At 38.3% G+C, this 25,223-nt stretch overlaps 3 protein-coding genes across 3 annotated transcripts; all 3 read right to left on the bottom strand.

Moving 5' to 3' along the window:
- Positions 1 to 399: 399 nt before the first annotated feature.
- Positions 400 to 6,766, bottom strand: LOC149035209 (uncharacterized). Its single transcript, XM_089192108.1, has 6 exons — positions 6,669 to 6,766; positions 6,413 to 6,481; positions 6,183 to 6,251; positions 5,542 to 5,712; positions 1,650 to 2,284; positions 400 to 1,122 (listed from the first exon to the last, which is right to left on the bottom strand). Exons 4-6 carry the CDS (start codon positions 5,576 to 5,578, stop codon positions 1,015 to 1,017), a joined length of 780 nt encoding a protein of 259 aa, XP_089048234.1. The 5' UTR covers positions 5,579 to 5,712; positions 6,183 to 6,251; positions 6,413 to 6,481; positions 6,669 to 6,766; the 3' UTR covers positions 400 to 1,014.
- Positions 6,767 to 7,529: 763 nt separating this feature from the next.
- LOC149035208 (L-selectin-like) lies at positions 7,530 to 9,139 on the bottom strand. The gene is made up of 2 exons (XM_089192479.1): positions 9,064 to 9,139; positions 7,530 to 8,002 (listed from the first exon to the last, which is right to left on the bottom strand). Exons 1-2 carry the CDS (start codon positions 9,137 to 9,139, stop codon positions 7,530 to 7,532), a joined length of 549 nt encoding a protein of 182 aa, XP_089048605.1.
- Positions 9,140 to 17,706: 8,567 nt separating this feature from the next.
- On the bottom strand, positions 17,707 to 22,964 carry LOC149035207 (tetratricopeptide repeat protein 28-like). The gene is made up of 3 exons (XM_089192477.1): positions 22,708 to 22,964; positions 19,196 to 21,427; positions 17,707 to 18,635 (listed from the first exon to the last, which is right to left on the bottom strand). The coding sequence occupies exons 1-3, from the start codon at positions 22,962 to 22,964 to the stop codon at positions 18,605 to 18,607; spliced, it is 2,520 nt and encodes an 839-aa protein (XP_089048603.1). The 3' UTR covers positions 17,707 to 18,604.
- Between the last annotated feature and the right edge of the window lie 2,259 nt (positions 22,965 to 25,223).

Below are 25,223 nucleotides of genomic sequence, written 5' to 3'. Positions count from 1 at the left end.
GCCTTTAGAGGTGAAATCAAATGAGAAAAAAATGGACTCATTTTCAACAAAAATTGCGTTTTTTTTTGTATCGTACCACCTTAAACAGGTGAAGCGATAGATATTTCTGAATGCCGCGTACAAAAACCAAGGAGTGAGTGCGAATACTTAAATTTGGATCGGCTTATAATTCAGAATATACGGAAACATTAAGTTTTCTAAAATCTTGATCTTCTAAAGAGCTAGCTTTCTTTTTAGAAGTGCCGAACATTTATACAGATTGCAATAATTTTGTATTTGTATATCATCGTCCTTAGCCAGTTTCAGAAAGGTTCTTTGGTGGGCTTTATAATGGTGTTGAAAAGCCATCGTTAGGTTTTGTCGTTTTTGAATGAAATAGATAGAAAAAGATAAAAACCATTTATTAAACCATTTTGTTCATTTATTTATCGAATTTCGTTTTTGTTGTTTTTATATGATACACCATACCGTGGTATTTGAAAATAAAAAGGTTAAAACAGCTTTTACAACTTGATACATTTGACGCTGCAGTTTAATTCAACGTCATCCAACCTCCGGAATTTATGACTTTATAACTTTTATTCTTAACTCATTATTTTGACTGTGCGTGAAGAGAACAAAGTGAATTGAACCATTGAAATGTTTTCCTTCAGTACGCGCATGCGCGAAATGCTGACTAAGAACTTTTTCCCATACAAACTTATCCCATATGAGTTATACTGATTTTTTTCAGGTTTGACATGCATGTACCTTAAAGGAGCTTATTTAAAGTATCACGGTCCTAAGAAGAAATTTCTGGAAAACTATTTGGGTATTTGTAATGACAAAACAATTAATTACCGATCTCTAACCCTAATTTTGGGGTCTGCATACTTGTTTCTTTCAGTTTTGTTTTCATCTCTATGTTTATCATTAAAACATCCTGAGATAGGAAGCGAGTTTCACTTATGTTCGCATTCCTTTGTCTCCTCCGGATTCTTCTGTGATATCTTCACGCTTGCTGTCTTGACGGGATCAATTTGGGCGTACACTGTTTTGGGACTGTTCTTTTACAAGCTTTGCACTGTTTTCGCGGGAAAGGATCAGATCTGCGTACACAAGGCCACGGTAGGGAGCGGGCTTCTACATTGAACATGGAACAGAGAATAATACCTTCTGAGCAGATCATGAGACAAGAGGCATTAAATAACGATAGCAACACAGTAACGAGGTAAACAAATAAACAAACAAGCAAGCAAACAACAACAGCAACAAAAACAACATTAAATGAGAAATAAAACACCAAAGATTGTAAACGAATTTGATAAGATAACCGTGTCAGTGTTCCCTTATTTTGCTTCTGATCGAGGTTTTTTTTTATTTCAAATTTATTTTTGTCGGTTTAGTCTTGTATTTTTTTGTTTATTTGTTTTTTGCAGAGGATCCTTTAGACACTTAAACAGAAGTCCAGCTGCCGTGCTCCAGCTGTACGCTCAATTATCATACGTAGACATTTGAATCGAAAAAGTAAATAGACTAAGATTTTTCATTTACGAAACAGTGTTGAAAAACAAACACGTCTTCATGTAAAAAAAAATCCAACAAATAAGAGCAAAACAAAACAAAAAGAAACAAAAAAAACTGTTGTCAAGATTTGTGAGATGTATTACCTGTGGCGGCTTCCTCTTCTTTTTTGTCTTGTCAACAGCTGCGTACAAATATTCAGTGTTCCCGCCAGCCTGAGGTGTCTCGCTCCCTGTTGCTTCTGTGTTGTTGTCGAGCCCTGAGTCAGTTTGATAAGAGGAACCATTCTCTGGTGTCAGAGACGGGGACTGATCTACACAGGACGCCCATTGCACAGGTAAACCATTTGTTTCTTCCTGAGGGCGGCCCGCAGTCTTTTCGAGGGCGCTCACTTCAGAACTGGCTCTGCCTTTTCTTTCTTTATGAACAACAGCGTATACATGATCCTTATTTTCTTCTTTTTTATCGCACAAAGCAGGTGGCTGCTGTATTCCTTTCTCACCACTCACCAACACTGTGTTTTCTGGCGCTCTTTCCTGAATATCTGAACATCCCTCGCTTACTGAACTCAACTTTCGATTAGCCTCAATGTTATCATAGCCGCACTCTCTTTTGCAGTCGCTCACTGTTTCGTAGGTGGCCAGCCCAGATTCCGTTCGTGAAAGGGTTAGGTGAACAGTAAGCTCAGCGGAGCTCTGTGTTTGTTGAACAAGCACAGGGTCGAGTGATGTCAGTTCAGAGCTCGAAGGCTTCTCGTAGGTGCATATGACACGATCTTCGTCTAAACATCATCTATGACGCAAGAAATAAGGCTTTACTGATATGTTAAAGAAATAAAAGCGCGCCGATTGCATTGTTGAGTTATATAGGCACTTGGGAATTTTTAAGGACAGGAGATAAGTGCGGAGAAGCACGAGCCGCAGGCGAGTGCTTCTCTCACTTCTCAAGGAACAAGTTTTTTTTGGTTCTTTTATAATAATATACGTGAAAAAATTACTCAGTTCTGATTGGTTAAGATAAATGCAGTTTTCAAATAATTCAACGCAGAAGAGCGTTAATTCAGTGCAAAGATAATAACAACCAGACATTCTGATTGTTCAATAATCAAAGAAACTCACAGATAGCTAATCAAATGCGAGCCTTGGACGTCTTAACATTTGGCTACTCTGAAAATTTGCGAGCGAAACAATGGCCGGCGTTTGAAGTAGGCCTTCTTTCAACACCGCAACAACAATACAACAGCCGGAAAACAACGAAAACACTGTAAAAAGCATTGCTTTTTGGTTGTCGATTTGGAAAAAGTTGTGTTAAGATAAGGGAATTGCCAAGGCCGAAATGAAAATTACGAGCCGATCCAGCTTAACACTTTGCACGAGCGATTCTACGCCTAAATTAAAACAAACATGGTTAAACCTCGCAAACGACGATTTCATTCCATCGAAAGTGATTAGGACTCAGACTGAACAATTTCTTGAACTGTTTTGCCGGACTTTGAGCTTTTTTGTGCCTTACAGATGTGAAAATATCATTGAATATTACCGTTTTGATCTTACGCCGTTGTTTTGACCGAATGCACAGGTTTGAATAAATTATTTTTGCACTTGATGCGCGCGCTTTGCTTCTGCGTAATTATGATAAGCTATCTCGTATTTTTTTATATTTATATTATTAATACGTAATCACGTGATTTTTCTGGTGCAATTTGGAATACATAAGCGCTTGTTAATTTTTTCAAAGACCACAAATTGCACGAGCCCGTAGGGCTCGTGCAATTTTGTTAGTCTTTGAAATAATTAACTCGTGCTTATGTATTCCAAATTGCACTCGAAATCATGTGATTACGTATTAATAATATATATATATATATATATAAAATACGAAATAGCTTATCATAATTACGCAGAAGCAAAGTGCGCGCATCAAGTGCAAAAGTAATTGTGATTACCTATATTAAAATTTATCATGAATTGCGTGCGCTCGTACCGATGACGTAAGGCTGTGTGCATTATATCTCAACAGTGCAATTGTGTGACGTAAGGTGCGTGCTCTATGGAAATATAATGAACTTGTTCTGACCAATCACGGCGCGCGCATTTCTCTGAACATTTTAAAATGTGCAGTAAATTTCTTATCAAACGCTATCAAATTTGTTTTTGACTTTGATAATTTCTCTAACTAATGTTTTTAGGGTCAGCAGTTTTATATTAAATGACTCAGCAGTTGTAACATCAGTTCATGGTGTCACTGTACACCCTGGTACTGCTTATCTTATTTCCGACCTTGTCTCGCTTTTGTAAGGAAGACCATGGTACGCAAAAGACAACTGCCGTGTGTATCTCTAACTCATGTATCTCTGACCTGGAGACAGGCGACAACCAGCCAAAGCAACACGCCGAAGGGTATTTTGTTGCCTCCCTATTTGATCAATTTGTTGCGTTGCTTATTTTCCTTTTTGTAACAAATACTTTAATCGCTTCCGGGACACTGGTTTACCAAATGTAACTGAGAGGCAGAAAAGAAACCTTCTCCTTTTTATATACTTAATAATAAGCAAAAACTGTTTAAGTGTGCTTAAATACGTATCAGTAATCTAGTGTATACTTACTCATTGTAACATAATTTCCATAGTTACCCCCAAAATCGTGTCACCAATTAATTTTCACCGTCGTTGTCGTTGTTAGTGTTGAAAGAAAAAAAAATTAAATTTTTTTTAGAATAAGAAACGTAAGTGTGTTCTTTTCAGTGAAGGTTTTAGTCAAGGGTCGAGGGTGAAATGTCAAGGGTTCAAAAATTTCCTTATTTATTGATTTATTTATTTCTTTGCTTATTTAAAATTTATTATTATATCATTCCTTGTATCCCGTGGTCGTAAGATTTCCCACCTTTCTCCAAGTGTCAGCAATACCAGGATGTTAGCTCTAGTTTCCTCTCCGTTCAGCACTTTCTCGCATTCTCCTATTTCACTTGCGCGTGTTTCAGTGAGTTATTCGTAATGGAGGGTTTTTTATCAGCGTTCTCCCTTCTAAATAATCTTTGTTGGAAGTCTTTTAATATTTCCATTAAAAAGACCTTCAGCTTTGCTCAGAGAACGTTGTTAAAAATCCTACCAAAAGTAAAACCACGACTTCATTGACTTCTCTATAACGTGGTTCTTGGTAGGAAGAACGATATTCTTTGCCCAGGTAATACGAAAATCTATGATTAAGTACCTCGATATTTTTAGTCCCTTAGCGGGCTCAAAAGTGGAAACGTGCGAATGGCTAAGAGAAAAGAGCGGGAAATTTTGCGACCAAAAGATACAAAAAATGTTTGTTTAAAACTATGAATACGTGATTCACAGAACTTCGCGAATTCGATGGGAGGAAACTCATAGACGAACCTTACATCTTAAGTACAAAAAAAAACCGGCGCAAAAATACAACTGCGACGCAGGTAGAGGGGAAGCAGAAGGAGACACTGATTACTCACTGATGGCTCGAAATTTGCTCTTGTTTTGAAGCCCATGGTCCAAATTGCCTAAACTTTATTGATTAATTTTTTCTCTAAAATACTTCAGCCGTCGAAACCCGTCACCAAAGAGTTTCTTGACCGTTGAAAGAACCGCCATAAATAACCAAGTTTTGTTTTGCGTGATCCAGGCGCGGATGTCGACAAATCAATAAACCTCTTGCGCTCGAGGAAACATAAGTAATAATAAACAATTAGATAAATAAATTCTTGACATATTTTGAACCCTCGCCCCTAAACGTTTTCCCCTCGACCCTCGGCCCTCGACAAAAACATATACTTTGTTCTTTTTTGAAGCATTGTCAAAAAGTGAACAATAAAATAAAGCATAAACTGCTGCAATTATTGGAAGGACATTTAATATGGATTTTAGGTACATGCTCTTGTGCACAGTTGACTGATTACGTGGATAACTGAAGGTAAAAAGTAAAGAAGACGAAAGTAATGTAAAGACACACGAAAAGTATTTTTCCCCATGATAGACAAAAAGTTAGATATGAAACAAATGAAAACACAGTGAAAGGCACTTACATTGTTTATCGTGGCTCCGACGTCTACGAAAGAACATAAGTCCGAAAGCGACTACAAGGAGCAGAATGAAAATGGCCAATAGCACCACAACAATCACAACCAGGTTAGGCTTGCTAGCATGTACATCGTCTGCCAAGGGATATTCAGTGACAGTATTCTCAAACGTGACCCCTTATTTGATATATAAAAGAAGAGACTGTTTCAGATAAGGCATGAAACCAAACGTTCAGACGCAAGTTTTTTAAAAATAATAAAATCATTTTGATTAATCAAATCTACGTGTAAGCATTCTCAATACAAATTCAATGTTGCTCTCGTCTTTAAAAATTATACAAATACTGTAAAGTCAATAAAACGATGATGATAATGATGGTGGTAACTAATAACAGAACAGACAAAGGAACAAAACACATGGAAGTTGAAAAACTGGTGATAAATTTTTTGTTTCTATTTTTTAAAGGTTCTTTTCTGTATGTCATACCTGTGCTTTGATGATTGCCCATCCATTTTTAAGGGAAGTGCAAATTAACAGTAACAGTGTAGTACGAATTTATTTTACATGGGAAAATTGCATAAATAAATGAATAAATCTTTGCATGAAAAATAGTAATAGCCAAAAAAAAGGGTGGATAAGCTTTTACCTGTTGTCGCAGTCGTAGATGATCCTTTGACCCGAGTATTTGTCGATGCCTGGGATCCATCATTCCGTCCTAAATTAGAGAGGAACACAAAAACCAAAGTTAGTGATTCACTATTAGCATTTTCAATAAAAAGTCAACGTTTTTCTAATATATAAAAATTGTACAAATACTTGTAGGTAGATAATAAAAATGTTAATAACCAAAAAAAAAAAGGGTAGATAAGCTTTTACCTGTTGTCGCAGTTGTAGATGATCCTCTAATCCAAGTAGTTGTCGATGCCTGGGATCCATCATTCCGTTCTAAATTAGAGAGGAACACAAAACCAAAGTTAGTAATTCCGAGTCACTATTAGCATTTTTAATAAAAATTCAACGTTTTTCTAACATATAGAAATTGTAGAAATACTTGTAGGTAATAATAATGATAATGTTCACATGCACGAAAAATGGTAATAACCCAAGAAAAAAAGGGCAGATAAGCTTTTACTTGTTGTCGCAGTTGTAAATGGTCCTTTTCCCCGAGCAGTTGTCGATGCTTGGGATCCTTCAGTCAGTCCTAAATTAAAGAGGAACACAAAGCCAAAGTTAGTAATTTACTATTAGCATTTTCAATAAAAATTCAACGTTTTTCCAGTATATAAAAATTGCACAAATACTTGTAGGTAATGATAATGATAATGCTCACAAAAGTGGTAAATAACAACAAACCTGAACAAAGAACCAAAAGTATGCACATTTTTATATTCTACTTGTTTAAGGTTTGTCTGTTCTTTTCCTACTTTCATATATGTAGAAATTCAAAAGTTAAAGATTTTCAGGAGTTTCAAGGGGTAAGTCGGGGGAAGTTATGCCACTTTACTTTATTTATACTTAAGTTCAGCACTAATTAACATCATTGTCTAAACATATTTGTTGGATAGGTCAAGCCTTCAACAGTTACAACGCCAATACTTACCTGTTATGGTGGATGCTGTCGCTTTCGCTGATTTTTTCTCTAGACAAGAATATGCAAATTCACTTGTCATTGTAATTTTGTGATTTTGTATCCTATTTTAAATGGAGCGCAAAGCAATGGTAACAGTGTGGTATATCTATAAATGAAAATATATATATATATATATATATATATATATATATATATATACATAAACGAACAAATAGATATATTAAAATAATTTAGCCAATTGTATAACAAGAAGCCCTTATTGGCTCACTATTAGGATCTAAAGTGACTTCACGGTCTATTTAGCTTTTATATTATACTATGTTATGTAATTTATTTAGCTTTCTTCCTCGGCGTAACTGACTTTCGAGAGAAGGACCAATGCGTAATACGATTGATCTATTCTTATTTCCAGTTTCGTGTAATGTGAATTAACTGTCTATTACCTCCTCCACCTTTAAATTCACATATGAATCCTGCTTCGGCTTTGGGTAAAGTACAGCTGACGTCATTATAAAGCCCGTAGTTTTCAAGATAATCTCTGTACATTTGCGCGCAGTTCTCTTTAGCCATTCCGTTGCTAGGTTCTCCTGTTGCCCAGGGCCAATGTCCTTCAATGGACGAATTCACCGTGCTGTTATCACTCAACCATCTCCACACTCCAGTTGATGTATCTTTCCACAAACCTATGAAGTATTCAGTGGTTTTCATTTTTTGGATGGTTTGACTCAGGAAGTCCCACTCCTCGCGACTCTCAATAGAAACAAGGTTATATCCAGACCGTTTATTGCATATTGTTTTGCTTCTTTCCCAATAGTACCCGTTACCATTGCTCCTATAGAAAATGTAGGTGGAACCACTGAAGTTCTTCACGGGAGCTGAATGTAGAATTAAACAAAGACACACCCTATTCATTAACTTTTGACCTTGTCAGCTGATAACAACTTGGGAGCAAGTTTAGAAGCCGAAACAAACTGTTCTAAGACTAATATTCTTTGGAGTAAAATGGCATCTAAAACCGACTTAGGTGAACGTTTATTCAACTGTATTCGAATGCAAACAGCTCTTTTTGGTCGCTATAGGTATGGATCTAAATCGGAATTAATTTATTGTTTTCCTTGCTTTGTTTTGTATTTTGCTTCTTGTTTTTTGTTTTTATTTGTTGTTGTCTTTTGTTTGTTGTGTGATTAGCTTCATACGAAGAATATTTGCTCCATTTTCAAACTTCCACTCCTTACCGATTTTTCGAATGAGTATTCTTCTTAATATAATTTAGGTTTATTTTAATGTTGGATCCTAAGCGCTAATGTGTGGAACAAGCACAGTGCTTGTTGTGCACTAATTTTATTGAACTCTATTTTCGACTAGCTCATCTGAACAACACAAAACTTTAATTTCGGCTTTTTTTACCAAAAAATGGCTACATCGATTGTGAATTTAAAATGGTTTCGTGGTGTCTGTGTTTCGACGATAAATTCTACAACTATTACAAAATTCGAAAACGAAAACACGGCGACTAAACGTACTGTTTTTTTGTCTGAACTCTGCGACTGATGAACGATAACTAACCGACACGACCGATTCGAGTAGTAATTAGTTTAGACTTTAATTCTACCACTATTAAAAAGTTCGAAAACGAAAACACAGCGACTAAACGTGGTTTTTTTTTTTATGGCCGAACAATGCGACTGCTGAACGACAACTAAGTGACAAGACCGATTCGAAAGTTTTGTATATGCAGTGTTTTGTTCGGCCGTCCCGACGGACGGCGTTAATGACTAAGCGTTCGCCGGAACAGTCTGAATACATTTCGGTATCTAAAGTGCGGTGGGCACTTATCTTTTAATAAGCAAGCATACCTAATAGTCAGCTTTCAAAAAGAAAAAAGAAAAAGAAAAAGGAAAAAACATGTAGATGTTAGTCTAAAAATTGTGCTTACCAGCATCACTCTTTACGTAAAGGGCTCTAGTTAGCACAAGAAGAGCAGAATATATCGTTAAACACACTTTCCCCATTTCAACAAACAACTGTCTCCCACAGTGTGCTCAAGCTTTAAAAACAAAACTGTTTGTAAATCGCGTTATGATATGGGTATCAGGCGCTTCAGTTCTACACTTTTAATTCCGTCCAAGTGGAGCTAAGACGAGACTGTCAAAAAAAAAAACACGCACGTGTATCAAGCACGAATGTATTTTTTCCTATTTCATCATCTGAAACATAATCTATGTTTTCCTCTATGATTGGCTTATAACAACTAATTTTTCAGTATGAAAATTAGTTCTCGTAAATCAGCTTTATCTCCATTTTCTACAATGTCCTTCAGAGTTTATCAGCTTTGTCCAGAAAGAGCAAAATGTCAGAATGACGTTCAAATGACACATTTGGCTTGTGACTGACAGTTGGAGCTTAACCGCACCAATCAGGAACTCCTTTCGTGGGCGAACGGAGTTTTGCAAAATAACAATGACTTGGGGCAGGCGTAATCTTCACTTCCCTGCCCCCAACCCTCTCCTCATTTTTTACCGACAACCGCCCCCTTGGTACAAATTTCTTTCTCTCCCTGGCCTTCAGCTGCCATTAAAATCAAAGATGGCGGCCATGATTTTCGTTAAGGAAATACTGAGCAGTCGCTCGCCAAAATTACGCCTGCTCTGCAGGCTAACAATTGCACGATATTGACTTTTATTCTTTAACTAAAAGTGATATATTCCGTTCTGGAAACATCAAATGAAAGTTATACTTCTTGAGATGAATTCAGACTGACACATTTATTAAGTTAATCGATTGATCATGATTGCTACAGCTGGCAAGTGTCAAGAATTAATTTTGAAGTTTACGAAGGAGTTTAGGGCTCAGCTGGCCATATCTGATGTTGATATTTTCCTTAGTTTTACAACGTTCCAATGAAATCGGGGGGAAAAAAAGAAGGGATGGACAGTAAGAATAGACTAGATAAAAAATCTCTCCAAATGATAGAAAACCTGTTGAAAACATCAACAACATCAACGAAGGTCATCAGCTGCTTGAAATTAACGCGTTTTGATCGCTCAGCAAGTTGTGAGAACATCGTAGCCTCGGTTTCATACCCCGTCAGTTTGATACGTCCTGGCAAGCATGGCGACCTGTAATAGGACTGTATCAGAGAGATAACATTTCCGTTTTTTTGTTGACTCCTACTGATGGTTTTCCATTCTTGAAGACATCTTTTGTCTTTTGAATTTCTGTCTCTTCTCGCGACGTCCTTCAGCGTTTCAGCAGCATAATGATATGATCACGTTCAGTCTGAATCGTGTCTTTGTTTTCTGAAACTTCCTCTAGCATTTTTTTATATCAAAGTGGCTGACTTAATTATTAGGCTAATGAAGAGAAGTTTCGTTTGAGCAAGGACTAACAAAAACAGAAAGAAGTTCCATATAAACATTTTTAAAGCATGTCGATATTATTATAAGAATGATTTAAGTTCAGTAAAGTTACCGTAACCCTTGAAAATTGTATTCGACATGTTTTCTGGAAATGTTTGTTTTCGATTTCATCGAAGTTAATGTCCGGGGCCAAGTCAAGAGAGCATTTGAGCTGAACGCTTTGTTTTTACAAATTCATTCTTTAGGTAGTCTATGATTGCCTAATGCTGTGTTCATGATAACCGATTCATCGAGGGGAATGGACTGGCCATGGTGTTATCGCTTTGTCAAAGAAACTACCCTCTGCGCCCCTACGTTGAATTTATGGCTTACACAATCGTACATTATGACACATGGCACAAGGCGCCTGATATCCATGTCAATATGCAATTAACTGGTCGGTGTGGACAAGTCTTGTATTTTTGCAGTATTTCAAGGTATCCTTGTGCTATGGGAAACTATATATGCAAATAATGATACTGCTAAGTACACTGCCAAGATTGATAGCTCTATAAGAGGTTTACTATTTAAGTATGTTACCTGGTCATAAAAACCAGATGCCTCGGCATCGGGCAACTCGAATTTTACTTTACTTAATTGATTTGATAACTCTATAAACAGTCCTGAAAGTTTCAAATTACCGGTAGGTATAGAAGGAAAGAACGAAACAGGAATACTGTCCAAATGCTTATTTTTTAATTTTCCTGCACGATTGTCTAACATGCACAATTGAAAAGCAAGTCAAATTTTCCTTTAAAAATTTCCGTTTTCAGAGTTGTGCGAAATGTCATCTGTTCTAAGCTTATTACAGTTTTCATAATTCAGGGTAATGGTGAAACATTGTTCAACTGATTTGTCAAATTTCTTCGGAAAAACTACGCTAATTATGTGCAAAATAAATTTCTATAAGAGCTTCGCAGACACAGCAGCCTTTGCATTGTGCGCTTTAGCTGATTCTATTGTGTATCCATCAATTACATTTACATTTCAATTTATTCTCATCACTTGTGTGGTTGATATTGTTTTGATACCGTAAGGAGAAATTCTGTCTTGGTCACTTGTGGGAGTTAAAGGGTTAAAGACATTCTCCACCGGAGAGGGATATGACATTTGGAATTGTTAATTTTATCTCGGACGCACTCTTTTTTGCAGTCGCTCACTGTTTCGAAGGTGGCCAGCCCAGATTCAGTTCGTAAAAGGATTAGATGAACGGTAAGCTCAGCGGAGCTCTGTGTATTTTTAACCAAGTGCAGGGTTGAGTGGTGATGTCTTTTCAGAGCTCGGAGGCTTCTAGTAGGTGGATATAACTCGATCTTTGAGACGAGCCGAAGGGAATTTCATTGCCTCTATATTTGATCAAATCGTTGCGTTGCTTATTTTTCCTTTGGTAACAAATTCTTTAATAGCTTCCGGGACAGTGGTCTGCCAAATGTAACTGAGAGGCGGAAAAAGAATCTTTTTCTTCCAATATACTAAATGATGAGCAAAAATTCTAAAAGTGTATATAAATATATATCAGTAATCCAGTGTATACTTACTTAATGTAACATAATTTCCATAGAAATCCCCAAAATCGTGTCACCAATTAATTTTCATCATTGTCGTCTTTTTAACTCATTAATATATCATTACTTGTATCTCGTGATCGTAAGACAGAAATACCAGGATGTTAGCTCTCGTGTCCTCTCTTCAGCACTTTCTCGCATTCTCCTATTTCACTTGCGCGTGTTTTGGTGAGTTATTCGTAATGGAGAATTCTTGACAGCGTTCTCCTTTCGTAATAATTTCTGTTGCAAGTCTTTTAATACTTCCATTGAGAAGACTTTGCTCGGAGAAAGTTTCTAAAAATCCCCCCAAAATTAAAACAACGACTTCATGAACCTCTATATAACTTGGTCCTTGGTAGGACGAACGATATTCTTTGTCCTAGCAATACGAAAATCTATGATTAAGTACCTTGATATTTTCAGTCCCTTGGGCTCATAAAAGGAAACGTGCGAATAGCGAAGAGAAAAGAGTAGGAAATTTTGCGACCACAAGATACAAAAAATGTTTATTTAAAACTATAAATATATGGTTCACAGAACTTCGCGAAGCCAAACGGAGGAAACATAAAGCGTTATAGACGAAATTTACATCATATATAAAAAAGCGGCGCAAAATTACTACAACAACGCAGTCAGGGTGGAAAAGTGAGACACTGATAACTCACTGGTAGCTCGATATTTGCTCATGTTTTGAAGTTTTAATTTTTTTCACTTAAAAGCTTCAGCCGTCGAAACCCATAACCATAAGGATCTCTTGACCGCTGAAACAGCCACCATAAATAACCAAGTTTTATTTTGCGTGATCCAGGCGGGAATGTTGACAAATTTTTAAACTTCGCTGCGCTCGAGGAAAAATAAGTCATAATAAAGATTGAATAAATAAATCGTTGGCATATTTTGGACCGTAGACCCCTAACATTTCCCCTCGACCCTCGGCTCTCGACAAAAACCTACACTTTGTTCTTTTCGAAGCATTGTCAGAAAGTGAACAATACAATACTACATAAATTGCTTCAATTGTTAGAAAGACATGTAATAAAAATAATAAATTTAATCAATAAACGAAATGAATTGACTGGAAGGGGAATCTTGGTTTCAGGTTTCCGTTTGGGAAACGCATTGAAGGCGTTTGGGGAAGAAATACTTTTTACTCAAGGCAATCTTTATTTATATATCTCTGAGTGATAATGTCATTTAGTGAGCCGCCATTGATTGAAATATCCATAAGTTATATTACAGAGATGGACTATATATATATGTATATATATATATATATATATATATATATATATATATATACATATTTACAAATCATAAAACAACTTTACAAATATAGTTTCAGCATGAGTATATGTAAGTGTCCGAGCAGTTCGTTTCCGCCTCTAAACTCGCTCCCAAGGTATTTAACACAATTCAGTTTTTATGTGATGGAATCAAGGGTTTCTTGAAACTGCATCCGTAATATTCATAGGCCTTCTACGCCTGGAAAAGAGGTCAACTGAAAAGAAAACACCGTGGGAAAGATTGCCAAAGGGCGACAGCTGCCGCGACATATTCGAAAGTTTACACTTGCTCAGATATTGATCTAGGTGAAGTTCTGTTCAATTACGTAATTTTTTGCGGCAAAGAAAACAGGGTTTTTTTCAAGCTAGATTTGCTAGATCTGCCGGGTGAACTTGCTAAGCACGCAGTCAGCTAAGGCACGAAGGCTGTTACCAAATACACAGGCACCAAGTGAACGAGGAGTACGATATCTTCTTCAAAAACAATCGACTTAAGTCTTTGTAATTCTGTGATCAACCAGTCAACAGATGTTGCTGTTGTTTATTTTGTTGTTAACTTACCCGAGGTTTAAATTATCCAACATCTTAAAACAGTAGAGATGCTTAAACAAATTGCATTTCAAAGACAATGACTTGACATTTCATTGTAGTCTTATAAATTGTTGAAATAACTAGCCGTTCCTTGATAAAAGATGTCGACTTTAGATCAATTGATGAGCTTTTGTATTTCGTATCATCTTTGCTTTCACTGTACTTAAAAGAGAAAGGCGTTTCACTTAGAAAATTCTCTGGTAACGTGACCCCAGCTATTGAAATGCATGTCTCTCGGCACTCGCTGTGTTGCAGAGTTTGGAACAATGTAACGAAAGATGCACAAATTGCTTGTGTGATGGCGCGCTACAAATCGATTTTTGTTTACAATTGCTGAATATTTATCACAAGGCAATAAAAAGCGAGCGGAGATTCTTTGCCTTCCTTCCGAAACGATCTACTGAAGGCTCAAAGGCGAAAACATTCTTTCCTTTTGTTAGCTTTCCGGACTCGTATAGCAAAATTGGAGCCGCACGGGGTGATGTCAAATGCGAGCGTGAGGTTTTTGTGGATTGTAAAGCTTTCGTATGTCAGCCCGCGTTTCCCCACGGAGGAAAAACAACTGGGAACTAAGACTCTTCTTGAAGAATTATTCGTGGTATTCTAGAAGTACCAGCGTTGTTGATTCTTAGAAAACAACGGAGGATCCGGGGATATTTAAAATAAAAATAATGCCGAGACCTTGCGCTGTTTCCTCTGCCACTTCGTTAAAATCAATTTGCCAATGTTAATTTAAGACTTTCGTTTGATTAGTCTATGACCGCAACATTACCTTGCAGCTCAGTTCCCCAGGCTTCTTAGGATACCAGTCGCTCGAATGAAAGGAAAGTTGTTCTTTAAATTTTTACTTTTAATTTTCCTCTTTAAACAGAGGACGGGAGGGGAGAGGGCTGAAGTTTTACATTCACAAAACAGGCGAAACGATAGAAATTTCTGAATGCCGCGTACGAAAATCAAGAAGTGGGTGCGAATACTTAAATTTGGACATTGATTCAGAATATACGGAGACATTCAAAGAAATTGATTTCTACTTTACACTTTATTAAGTTTTCTAAAATCTTGATCTTCTAAAAGAGCTAGCTTTCTTTTTAGTAATGCCGAATATTTACACAGATTGCAAGAATTTTGTGTTTGTATATCATCCCCCTGGCCAGTTTTAGAAAGGTTCTTTGGTGATTTTTATGATGGTGTTGAAAAGCCATCTTTAGATTTTATCGTGTTGAATGAAATAGTTTAGATGGAAGCCATTACAAAAGTCGAGGACAGCATTGAACAATTTTTAAAATAAGATTAGAGACAAAGTTAGCGGAAAACATAAACACAATTGACCCACAGTCGATCAGTAATTACAATAAATATCGATATTTTGAAAATTCTGATACATGGTATGTCTACATACGTTAACACAACATTGTAAAAAGCTGTCTCAAGATTTGTTGCTAAAAACTACTAAATTATCTGTATCAAATTCAAGATGTGTTGTCTCACTGACTCAATGTACCGATTGCTCGGTAACTGACACCTTTGCCAGCACTCGTGGTTATATACTACCCTTTCAAATGCATCACTAACGATGTCAAATAGAATTGTGTTCTTCGCGATTTGATAATATAACGAGTTAATTTGATAAATTAGTTTTCACAAGAGTAATTTTAAAAATGAAATAACTCTCAACTGGTAAAAAATTTAAAACGATTAACTTTTATGTAAAAAGTAAAAGTAAAGTCTTTATACAGGCCCAAGTGGTCCATGGGGCCGGCGCTTAATTCCGGTTTCCCTCAGCATGAAGCGGCTAGGAGTATTGCTACTCCTCCCTGGATGGAATGCTAGTCCATTGCAGGGTTACCCCCAGCATATTTGCTGGTACCCATTTGTACACCTGGGTGAAGAGAAGCACTGTGAGAGTAAAGTGTCTTGTCTAAGAACACAACACAATCCCCCCAGCCAGGTCTCGAACCCGGACCACTAGATCCAGAGTCAAGCGCACGAACCATGAGGCCAGCGCGCCTTCTTGTTTTCTAATATGATTCTACCTTACCTCTGAAACCCCTAAGAGTGACCGGCTTTTAAATTCTCCTTACAGTATCACCATTGAATCAAATGTAAAAGTCATGAGAATAAGATAAATGATCACTAATGTAACAAGCTCCTGATGATCAAAACAAATTCTCCTTGGCATTATTTAGGGAAATATAGTGTGGACAATATAAATGCTCATGTAAGGGCGCCAACGGTTAACTTTTCTATAGAGTACAGAATGTGTCCTAAGTGCAGCATCAAGAAGCCATTTCAACAGTCGGTTATAATCCAACAGAGACTGTTTTTAACTCGTTTGATTTCTTTTTCAGGGAAGTTTTTAAGCATGTACCGAGGCGCCACAATTTCAAACTACAGGATACAGATTGTTTTCATCAATACCGAGGATTTTTGTGAGTTCATTTTGATGATGTTTGTTGTTCTTTAGATTCGATGGTGTAAATATTGGAGACGTTCTAATGAGTGGGAGAGACGGAGCCTATTACTGAGAGGGGAATATGAGAGAAAGAGGCTTATCAGGGTGGGGCACTTTCTAAGGAGGTGAGATAATTAGAGAAAGGGAGCTTGTTAGAGAGGGGGAGCTTGTGAGAAGGAGGGGCTTATAGCCAGAGAGGGTACCTACTGAGGAGGGAGATATTTAGAGAGGGAGAGCTTATTAAAGAGGGAAAGCTTGTAAGGAGAGAAGCTTATAGAGATGGGTGCTTACTTAAGAGAGGACTTTATTGGAGAGGGGGAGAAAAGAGACTTGTTAGAGAGGGGATATGATAGGGAGGAGCTATATTAGAGAGGGGCTGTTTAGATGTGAGGCTTATCAGAAGGGGAGGGTTATTAGAGAAAGAGGCTATTAGGAAAGGGGCTCACTAGACAGGGAGGTTTGCGGAGACGTATATGTTTGAAAAAAAATTTAGCAGAAGAACTTAAAATTTCTCAAACACCCCTTCCAGAAAAATAATGGTTCGACCCATGGCTTGTTTCGCTTGCTGCATCTCAAATCGAGATGGATCGCGGCGACACGTAGCAATAAAGTTGTTTAAAGATTGCAGTTGGTTAACATGCGTGGATTGAAAGTTGTAACCTAAGCGCCATAAAATTACATCGAAATGTGGAAGTAAAATTGCCGATGTCAGCTCAACGGGATTTCGTTTTAATTAAAACCGCGTTCTGGAACTAGCGTACGTGAGAAGTTCGTTCTTTCCACGTGCGCCCCGGGCTTTCTTGTACATAAAATCCTTGTTGTGAAACGAGCGCACGTGGAAAGTTCGTTCATTTCATGTGCGCCCCACAGGACGTTGAAAAGACCAGCCAAGTGGAACTACAAATATAAAACGTAACTCTGGGACTCGGACTGAATGTACTAATATTCCAGTTGTGCATGTTTTCTTTCTTTAGGTCACAACAACCACATTCGCTGCATCACACACTTCCCCACAGGAGCAGTGTTTGTCTCGTGTACCGACGACTTTGGAGCGAGGTTTTGGTACTGGGAGGGAGTACAGAGAATTCCTCCACCGACTGCATTGGAAGTTTAGAATTCGTGTCTTTTACGCCGATCTTTAACAAATATAAAGTTACAGTTACAACCTCAATTTCTCCCTAAATCGTCTCAGAGTTTCAGCCTTTTAGGTGCTTTATCTGTCATTCTATATTGGTTAAACTCGTTTGGCTCTATTTAATCTGTGAGACAAAAAATATAATCTAACGCCTTTTCTCTTTTATTGTTTTATTAATGATTACTCTTAGAGCAATTTTCAATTAAGTGCCGAATGTAATCCGGGATTGTTTTGTTTTCGCATTATTTCACTTTGTGATTGGTCCAGGTCTCCTAACCTCTCAACCAATCAGATGCAAAACTAAAGCCAATTACGACTTGGTCGCTCGTGTTTTCCCGCGCTTTTTGTAAAACCTTTTAAGGAGAAAAGATATCGATCACAAGAACATTTTCTCTTCTTCCGACTGTTCGTTGTTATTAAATTGGTTTTGGTTTTATGACTCTCGATTGAAAAGCGCTCTACGGCTCTTACCATTATTATTGTTAGTATTATATTACTGTTTAGGTTCAATAAATGAACAAATACGTTCATCTTTCGTCCTTTAACGCCTTGATAAGATTTACATATGAATTCTCCATACAAAACTATCTACACGATATCTATCTGATAACAAATCAGAGTACAAAAACTCATCAATCTGGGAGCGATTTCTTTTTTTTATGTTTCCTGACATAATACCGAACTGATTCTCTTTATCAATTTAGAGAGAAAATTATGGAAGCTGGTAACGAGAATTAAGAATCAAATCATAGGAAAATAAAAAGGTCAATCACTTTTTGTGACCTCAAGTGAAAAGAAACAATTCCATAATTTTCGCAACGTGAAAAATTCACCTGATATTTCCTGTTTTCAATTTTTGAATCGTGTGATCATCTTTGTTCCTTCTTGGTAAACATAATACAACTTTTGGGCGAATTGCATCATCTGCTAAGCAGCTGGGCCGTGTTAAAAAAAAGCATGCAAAATAGCGGTGCAGATTTAAAAGTTTTTGCCTAAGGTACCACCAGTTTTCTTCGAGTGGGAGGAAGAGTGTTTGTCCAGGATCAGTTGCCACTCTGTCCCTTGTCTCCTTTATTCTCGTCCTCCGTCGGCTCTTTCTTGCCTAAAACAAACATATTGAGTAGTGATCATAAGTGAGATATGTCCAAAAATGCATGCAGTAACGAAAATGGCGAATATTCGTCAAAATCGTCAAATCCGCCGAGCTGATTTCCGCTTTGACGAAATTGACTAAAATTGGCCAAAATCGTCAAATCCCTGAAAGTTCACTCGCTTTGATGAAATTTCGTTGAGTCTGCCATTTTCGTTATTGCGGGCATTTCTGGACATAAGAGGAAACTTTTTAGGAGAGAGGAAATCAAGTTTCCATCATCAGGTGGCTGTTGTTTTTTGACTTAGCTTGTCCACGGTATTCATACATTTATCAATAAATCGATTAATCTATTTATCTATCAATTAATTTTTCTCAGATAGCAGTTGTTGCACGCATTGACCAATGGCTTAAATGTTAAATTTCTTACAGACTGAAATAATCCTACTGAACCATGATCAGAATGTGCTCTTTGTGCATAAGATTAAATCTTATAGTCACACGATTTTTTCTTCACAAGCAAAGGTGGATAATGTTACTTCTACAAAATCAGTCATCAGAAACAAGCTTACCTTAATTTCTGTAAGTCAAATGTCACGTTGTCTCCCATAAGTACAAATGGAGCCCATTGGCGAGGTTCAGTGAAGCCGTTGCTTCTCAACCATTTGATGGCCTGATGAAGGGACTCACTGGCACTTTCTCCAGCAGCCAGGTGTTCGTAGAAATGATTCATGAGCTGCTCTGTTGCTTCGTCTTGTATGGCCCAAGATGCCACCAACACTGAACGTGCACCAGATGCTAGGAATGCGCGGGCGATTTCAATGACTCCCTCCTGTTTGAAGGTTCCACGCCCACTGTGACAACAACTAAGTACGACCATTTTAGCACGCAGCTTAACCTTTGAAATGTCGGACATTGTCAAAAGGTAGTCTTCTTCTTGTGGAATACCGTTCGTAGCACAATTAGGGGTAAGGGCAATCTCTCCTCTGTCGGCATGACCATGAGCAGCAAGATGTATTAGACTCACTGAATGAAGTGCGTGAAGTACCGCCTGCTTTGTTGCGTGTTCTCCTAACAAAGGCTGAACCCCCAGGAGTCGACCAACCATTTCTGCTTCCTTTCTTGCACCGGACAATGGTCCCAAGTTCAGAGTACGTCCTCTGTATTGCACTTTGCCAGCCTTAGGATCACCCACTACCAGTGCACCGGTCTGACTGTGGTAGTCCGCTGGACATTCCTGGATGATCCCGAGAGTCGTGAGAGAAGGGACGATGCGGATTCTGTGGGTTTCTGATAAATACTTTCCTGCTGGCTCATCCCGTAAGGCAGCAAAAGGGACTCGGTAGGAACACCTCTCAGGTACAATGATGACTTCAGGCTCTGTAAGTAAATCTTTTACAGGAGCGATAATTTGGTCATAGCACAACTGAAGAATACTTTCGTTCCGTTTGATTTGGTCACCTTGCAAAGGTGCTCGGCTCTGTTCTTGAGGAGACAAGGAAGTTTCGTCACCTAGAGATCGATCTTCACAATTCTCATTAAGTAAAATTCCGAAACTGGAGGCACTCTTTTTAAAAATATCCTCCACATCGCAAACGAATACAGCAATGAGGGTGTCGATTTTAATTTCGGGGCTCACTCGATGGTCAATGTGTCCATTTGCTTTTAAGACCCACAGATGAACATGTCGTTCACAATATGAAATGTACAAAACAGCACAATTGCTCTCTTTACTCGCAATGCTCTCGATCCCAGGCCGATATGTTGAATCAGTTGAGATGTGGCTTTCAGTTAAGAGTTTGTCCGCCATTAATTCTGCAAGGCCTCTTGCACGTCTCAGCTCCTCCACATTGAGAGAATCTCGCAGGCGTCCGTTGGCACACAGCATTTTACGCAACAACTTGTAGGGGAAATTACCGTGCTCTTCCAAGAGAGACGTTTTAAATTCATCGTTTCCTTTGAGAAAATTTCGCAACTTTTCATAAATTTCAATACTTTGACGAAGATACTGCATTGCATCCTCTAACTTTGATTGCGACATCTTTACCCGAGTAATACCGAGGAGGCTCTTAAAGTCAATCATATTGTCTCCAATTTTGCTGCTCATCGAGCGCGCTTTGTCAAAGAATTTCTCCGATTGGTCATAATTTCCAAGCGATAGAGAAACAGCTCCAAGTTTTACGTAACTCAATCCTTGTCCTTTCTTATCACCAACGCTCATGCTAATAGTTAGCTTTTTTTCGTATAGTTCTGTAGCCTTCTGGTAGTCATGAAACCAATAAAACACATCTGCAAGGCCTGCGTAGCAACATCCTTCACAATTTCTGTCGCCAGTTTCTGTACTGATGGTAAGGGCTTTGTCAAAATGTTCCTTAGCCGCCTTATTTTTACGAAGTGATAGAAACACAGTTCCAAGGTTCATGTACCATCTCCCTTCTCCTTTCCTGTCGCCAATTTCTGTTGCGATAGCAAGTGCTTTCTCGTAATATTCTTTAGCCTTCTGATATTCACCGAGTGATTCAAACAGAGCTCCTAGGTTCCCGTACTGTCTTCCTTCTTCTTGCCTGTCGCCAATTTGTGTTGCCATAACAAGGGCTTTCTCGTGATATTCTTTAGCCTTCTGATATTCACCGAGTGAACCAAACACACATCCAAGGTTCCCGTAGCATTTGCTTTCTATTTTCCTGTGGCCAATTTCTGTTGCGATAGCAAGTGCTTTCTCGTGACATTCTTTAGCCTTCTGATATTCACCGAGTGATTCAAACAGAACTCCTAGGTTCCCGTACTGTGTTCCTTCTCCTTGCCTGTTGCCAATTTGTGTTGCGATAACAAGTGCTTTCTCGTGATATTCTTTAGCCTTCTGATATTCACCGAGTGATTCAAACACACATCCAAGGTTCCCGTAGCATGCCTCTTCTCCTTCCTGGTCGCCAATTTCTGTTGCGATAGCAAGTGCTTTCTCGTAATATTCTTTAGCCTTCTGATGTTCACGGAGTGAACCAAACAACATCCAAGGTTCCCGTAGCATCTCCCTTCTCCTCCCCTGTCGCCAATTTCTGCTGTGATAGCAAGTGCTTTCTCGCAATATTCTTTAACCTTCTGATATTCACCGAGTGATTTAAACACACGTCCAAGGTTCTCGTACTGTGTTACTTCTCCTTTCCTGTCGCCAATTTGTGTTGTGATAACAAGTGCTTTCTCGTAATACTCTTTAGCCTTCTGATGTTCACCGAGTGATTCAAACAGAGCTCCTAGGTCCCTGTAATGTCTTCCTTCTCCTTGCCTGTCGCCAATTTGTGTTGTGATCACAAGTGCTTTCTCGTGATATTCTTTAGCCTTCTGATATTCACCGAGTGATTCAAACAGAGTTCCTAGGTTCCCGTAGCATATGCTTTCTATTTTCCTGTGGCCAATTTCTGTTGCGATAGCAAGTGCTTTCTCGTGATATTCTTTAGCCTTCTGATATTCACCGAGTGATTCAAACACACATCCAAGGTTCCCGTAGCATGCCTCTTCTCCTTCCTGGTCGCCAATTTCTTTTGTGATAGCAAGTGCTTTCTTGTAATATTCTTTAACCTTCTGATATTCACCGAGTGATTTAAACACACGTCCAAGCTTCTCGTACTGTGTTACTTCTCCTTTCCTGTCGCCAATTTGTGTTGCGATAACAAGTGCTTTCTCGTAATATTCTTTAGCCTTCTGATATTCACCGAGTGATTCAAACAGAGCTCCTAGGTCCCTGTAATGTCTTCCTTCTCCTTGCCTGTCGCCAATTTGTGTTGCGATAACAAGTGCTTTCGCGTGATATTCTTTAGCCTTCTGATATTCACCGAGTGAACCGAATAGAGCTCCTAGGTCCCTGTACTGTCTTCCTTCTCCTTGCCTGTCGCCAATTTGTGTTGCGATAACAAGTGCTTTCTCGTGATATTCTTTAGCCTTCTGATATTCACCGAGTGATTCAAACAGAGTTCCTAGGTTCCCGTAGCATATGCTTTCTATTTTCCTGTGGCCAATTTCTGTTGCGATAGCAAGTGCTTTCTCGTGATATTCTTTAGCCTTCTGATATTCACCGAGTGATTCAAACACACATCCAAGGTTCCCGTAGCATGCCTCTTCTCCTTCCTGGTCGCCAATTTCTTTTGTGATAGCAAGTGCTTTCTTGTAATATTCTTTAGCCTTCTGACGTTCACCGAGTGATTCAAACACACATCCAAGGTTCACGTAGCATCTCCCTTCTCCTCCCCTGTTGCCAATTTCTGTTGCGATAGCAAGTCCTTTCTCGTGATATTCTTTAGCCTTCTGATGTTCACCGAGTGATTCAAACACACATCCACTGTTCATGTACTGTGTTACTTCTCCTTTCCTGTCGCCAATTTGTGTTGCGATAACAAGTGCTTTCTCGTAATATTCTTGAGCCTTCTGATATTCACCGAGTGATTCAAACACACATCCTAGCCTGCCATAAGCAATTGCTTCTTCACTTTTAAGGCGAATTGTTTTATTGATCGCAACTACGCTTTCAAAAAGTTTCTTGGCTTCTGCAAACCTACTTCTTTGTATATATTTGTCTCCAAGTTCTTTCATTGATATTCCAGCATTGTAGAATATGTCAATAAGTTTAATGGTGTAACTTCTTGCATTGTGTAACCAGAGATTGCATAGTACGCATTAAATATTACCTCAGAGACATCAAGGCCATTAATATCAGAGTCTAGGTTGTTGAGTAAGATTACACATTCATCACACAAATCAGAGGCTTGTATACCACGATCAGTCTTCAGAAGATATGTGGCAACATCCAAGCCTATTTTGATCTTCGCTAGGATTTCACGCGTGCTATTCATCGCTCTTTTGTGTCTTACAGAATGCCTTCCTGAAATGAAATAAGTAAAAAATAGAGAAACCTTGAATAACGAAATTAGATGATGACTTTTGGAAGCCATCTTCGTGCATCTATTTTTCAGGCAGAACGCTCACTTTCCATAAAAGCTTGTTGGTTTAAGCGTAACATTCCCGTAACTCCCCCCCCCCCCCCCAGTTTTCGTCGACACCCACCCATATCTCTCGCTCGTAACAGTGTCACATTGGATACCAAGTTCTGGACATAACTTTACTTCGGGAGGGGGGTATGTTGCTTTACGATAACATTCAGTTGACTTCCCACCATGGTTCTGTGAATCATGTGATCCCTTCCAAAATCCTCCGTCCCCCATCCCCCGGCGATCAATAATGACCCGTCTCTTAGATGGAAAAAAGATAATTAAACAACTTCAAACTGGTCCATATTAATAATGATTCCTTCTGCTGATGTTTTACCTACGCGTAAGTAATTCAGGTAAAATTTATTAAAAGTATGTCAGATTTAAAACTTCGTTTTTTGAATTCATTGGGTTGGTAGTTCAATTTCTGTCACAGAACACTATTGTATTATTTTTTTTTCAACCGCCCCATCGCCTCACTTTGGGCAGGCATACAGTGAAATTTATTTTCGACGCCTATAATACTTTGTTGAATATCATTTCCTAAGGAGGCTCTGTAAGGTTTTTTGACCGCGCGAGATCTGGGTACGAACATAGCGAGAGCCTTAAAAGTGTCAACTTGCAAACAAACATGGCGGCTCGATGCAATCGCATGATTGCCATCTGAAATGGTTTTTTAAAAACAGTCTAATACGATACAGTTTTGATGTGATGGAATCAAGGATTTGCAGCAACTGCACCCGTTATGTTCATAGGCCTTCTACGCCTGGAAAAGAGGTCAACGGAACATAAAACACCGTGAGAAAGATTGCCAAAAGGCGACAGATACCGCGACATATTAGAAAGTTTACGCTTGCTCAGATATTGATCTTGGTGAAGTTCTATTCAATTACGTAATGTTTTGCGACAAAGAAAACAGGAATCTTTCGAGCTAGATTTATCGCGTTTCCTTAGGTGGAATTTCCAAAGATCTGCTGAACCGTTAAACATATTTGTGCCTTCCTAGTGACTGTTTATAAATAAATTCTTAGGACCAAATTGGAGATAGAGGAAAAACACAAAATTGCAAATAGCTAGGAAGCTGGCTTTGAAACTCCTATTTTTTCGGCTTTTAAATGATCGGCAGGGCAAATTTCCTAATTTGTGAACATTTTGAGAGATTTGAACGAAGCAAATTGAATAAAATAAGAGGCACAGCCAAACTATCACTGGCGAGCGCCTCCCTTCGTAGAGCCTTAGCTTAATATCGAAAATCACTTTTATAATATTTACTACAGCAAACACTGGTCCGAACCTTATTCACTGCCCTTTTGATGGCTTTTAGTGACCTTGAAGAGCGAAAACATAAACATTTTTTAGAAAAACATTACGCTGGCGCACGCGCCAAAATTAAGCAAAAACCCTATGGAGCCTTCTTCAACGATAAGAAATTTTGTATTGTCTCCACTACACAACAAATAACACAGTAGTGTACACCAAATAAGTTTATTTAGGGAAGCCTACCGAGAACCAACGCGAGGCATATATAGCCTGGGGCATGCATACATACATATATTCGCAACTGATATACCATATACAATCCTGATATACAGTCAATTCCTTACACATTTAAAAAAAAAGG

The sequence above is a fragment of the Pocillopora damicornis genome, chromosome 13 (assembly GCF_964200805.1).
Source record: "Pocillopora damicornis chromosome 13, jaPocDami1.2, whole genome shotgun sequence".
In the NCBI taxonomy this organism is placed as follows: Eukaryota; Metazoa; Cnidaria; class Anthozoa; order Scleractinia; family Pocilloporidae; genus Pocillopora; species Pocillopora damicornis.
The sequence above is the reverse complement of the archived record's forward strand: the minus strand, read 5'-3'. Positions and strand labels throughout refer to the sequence as shown.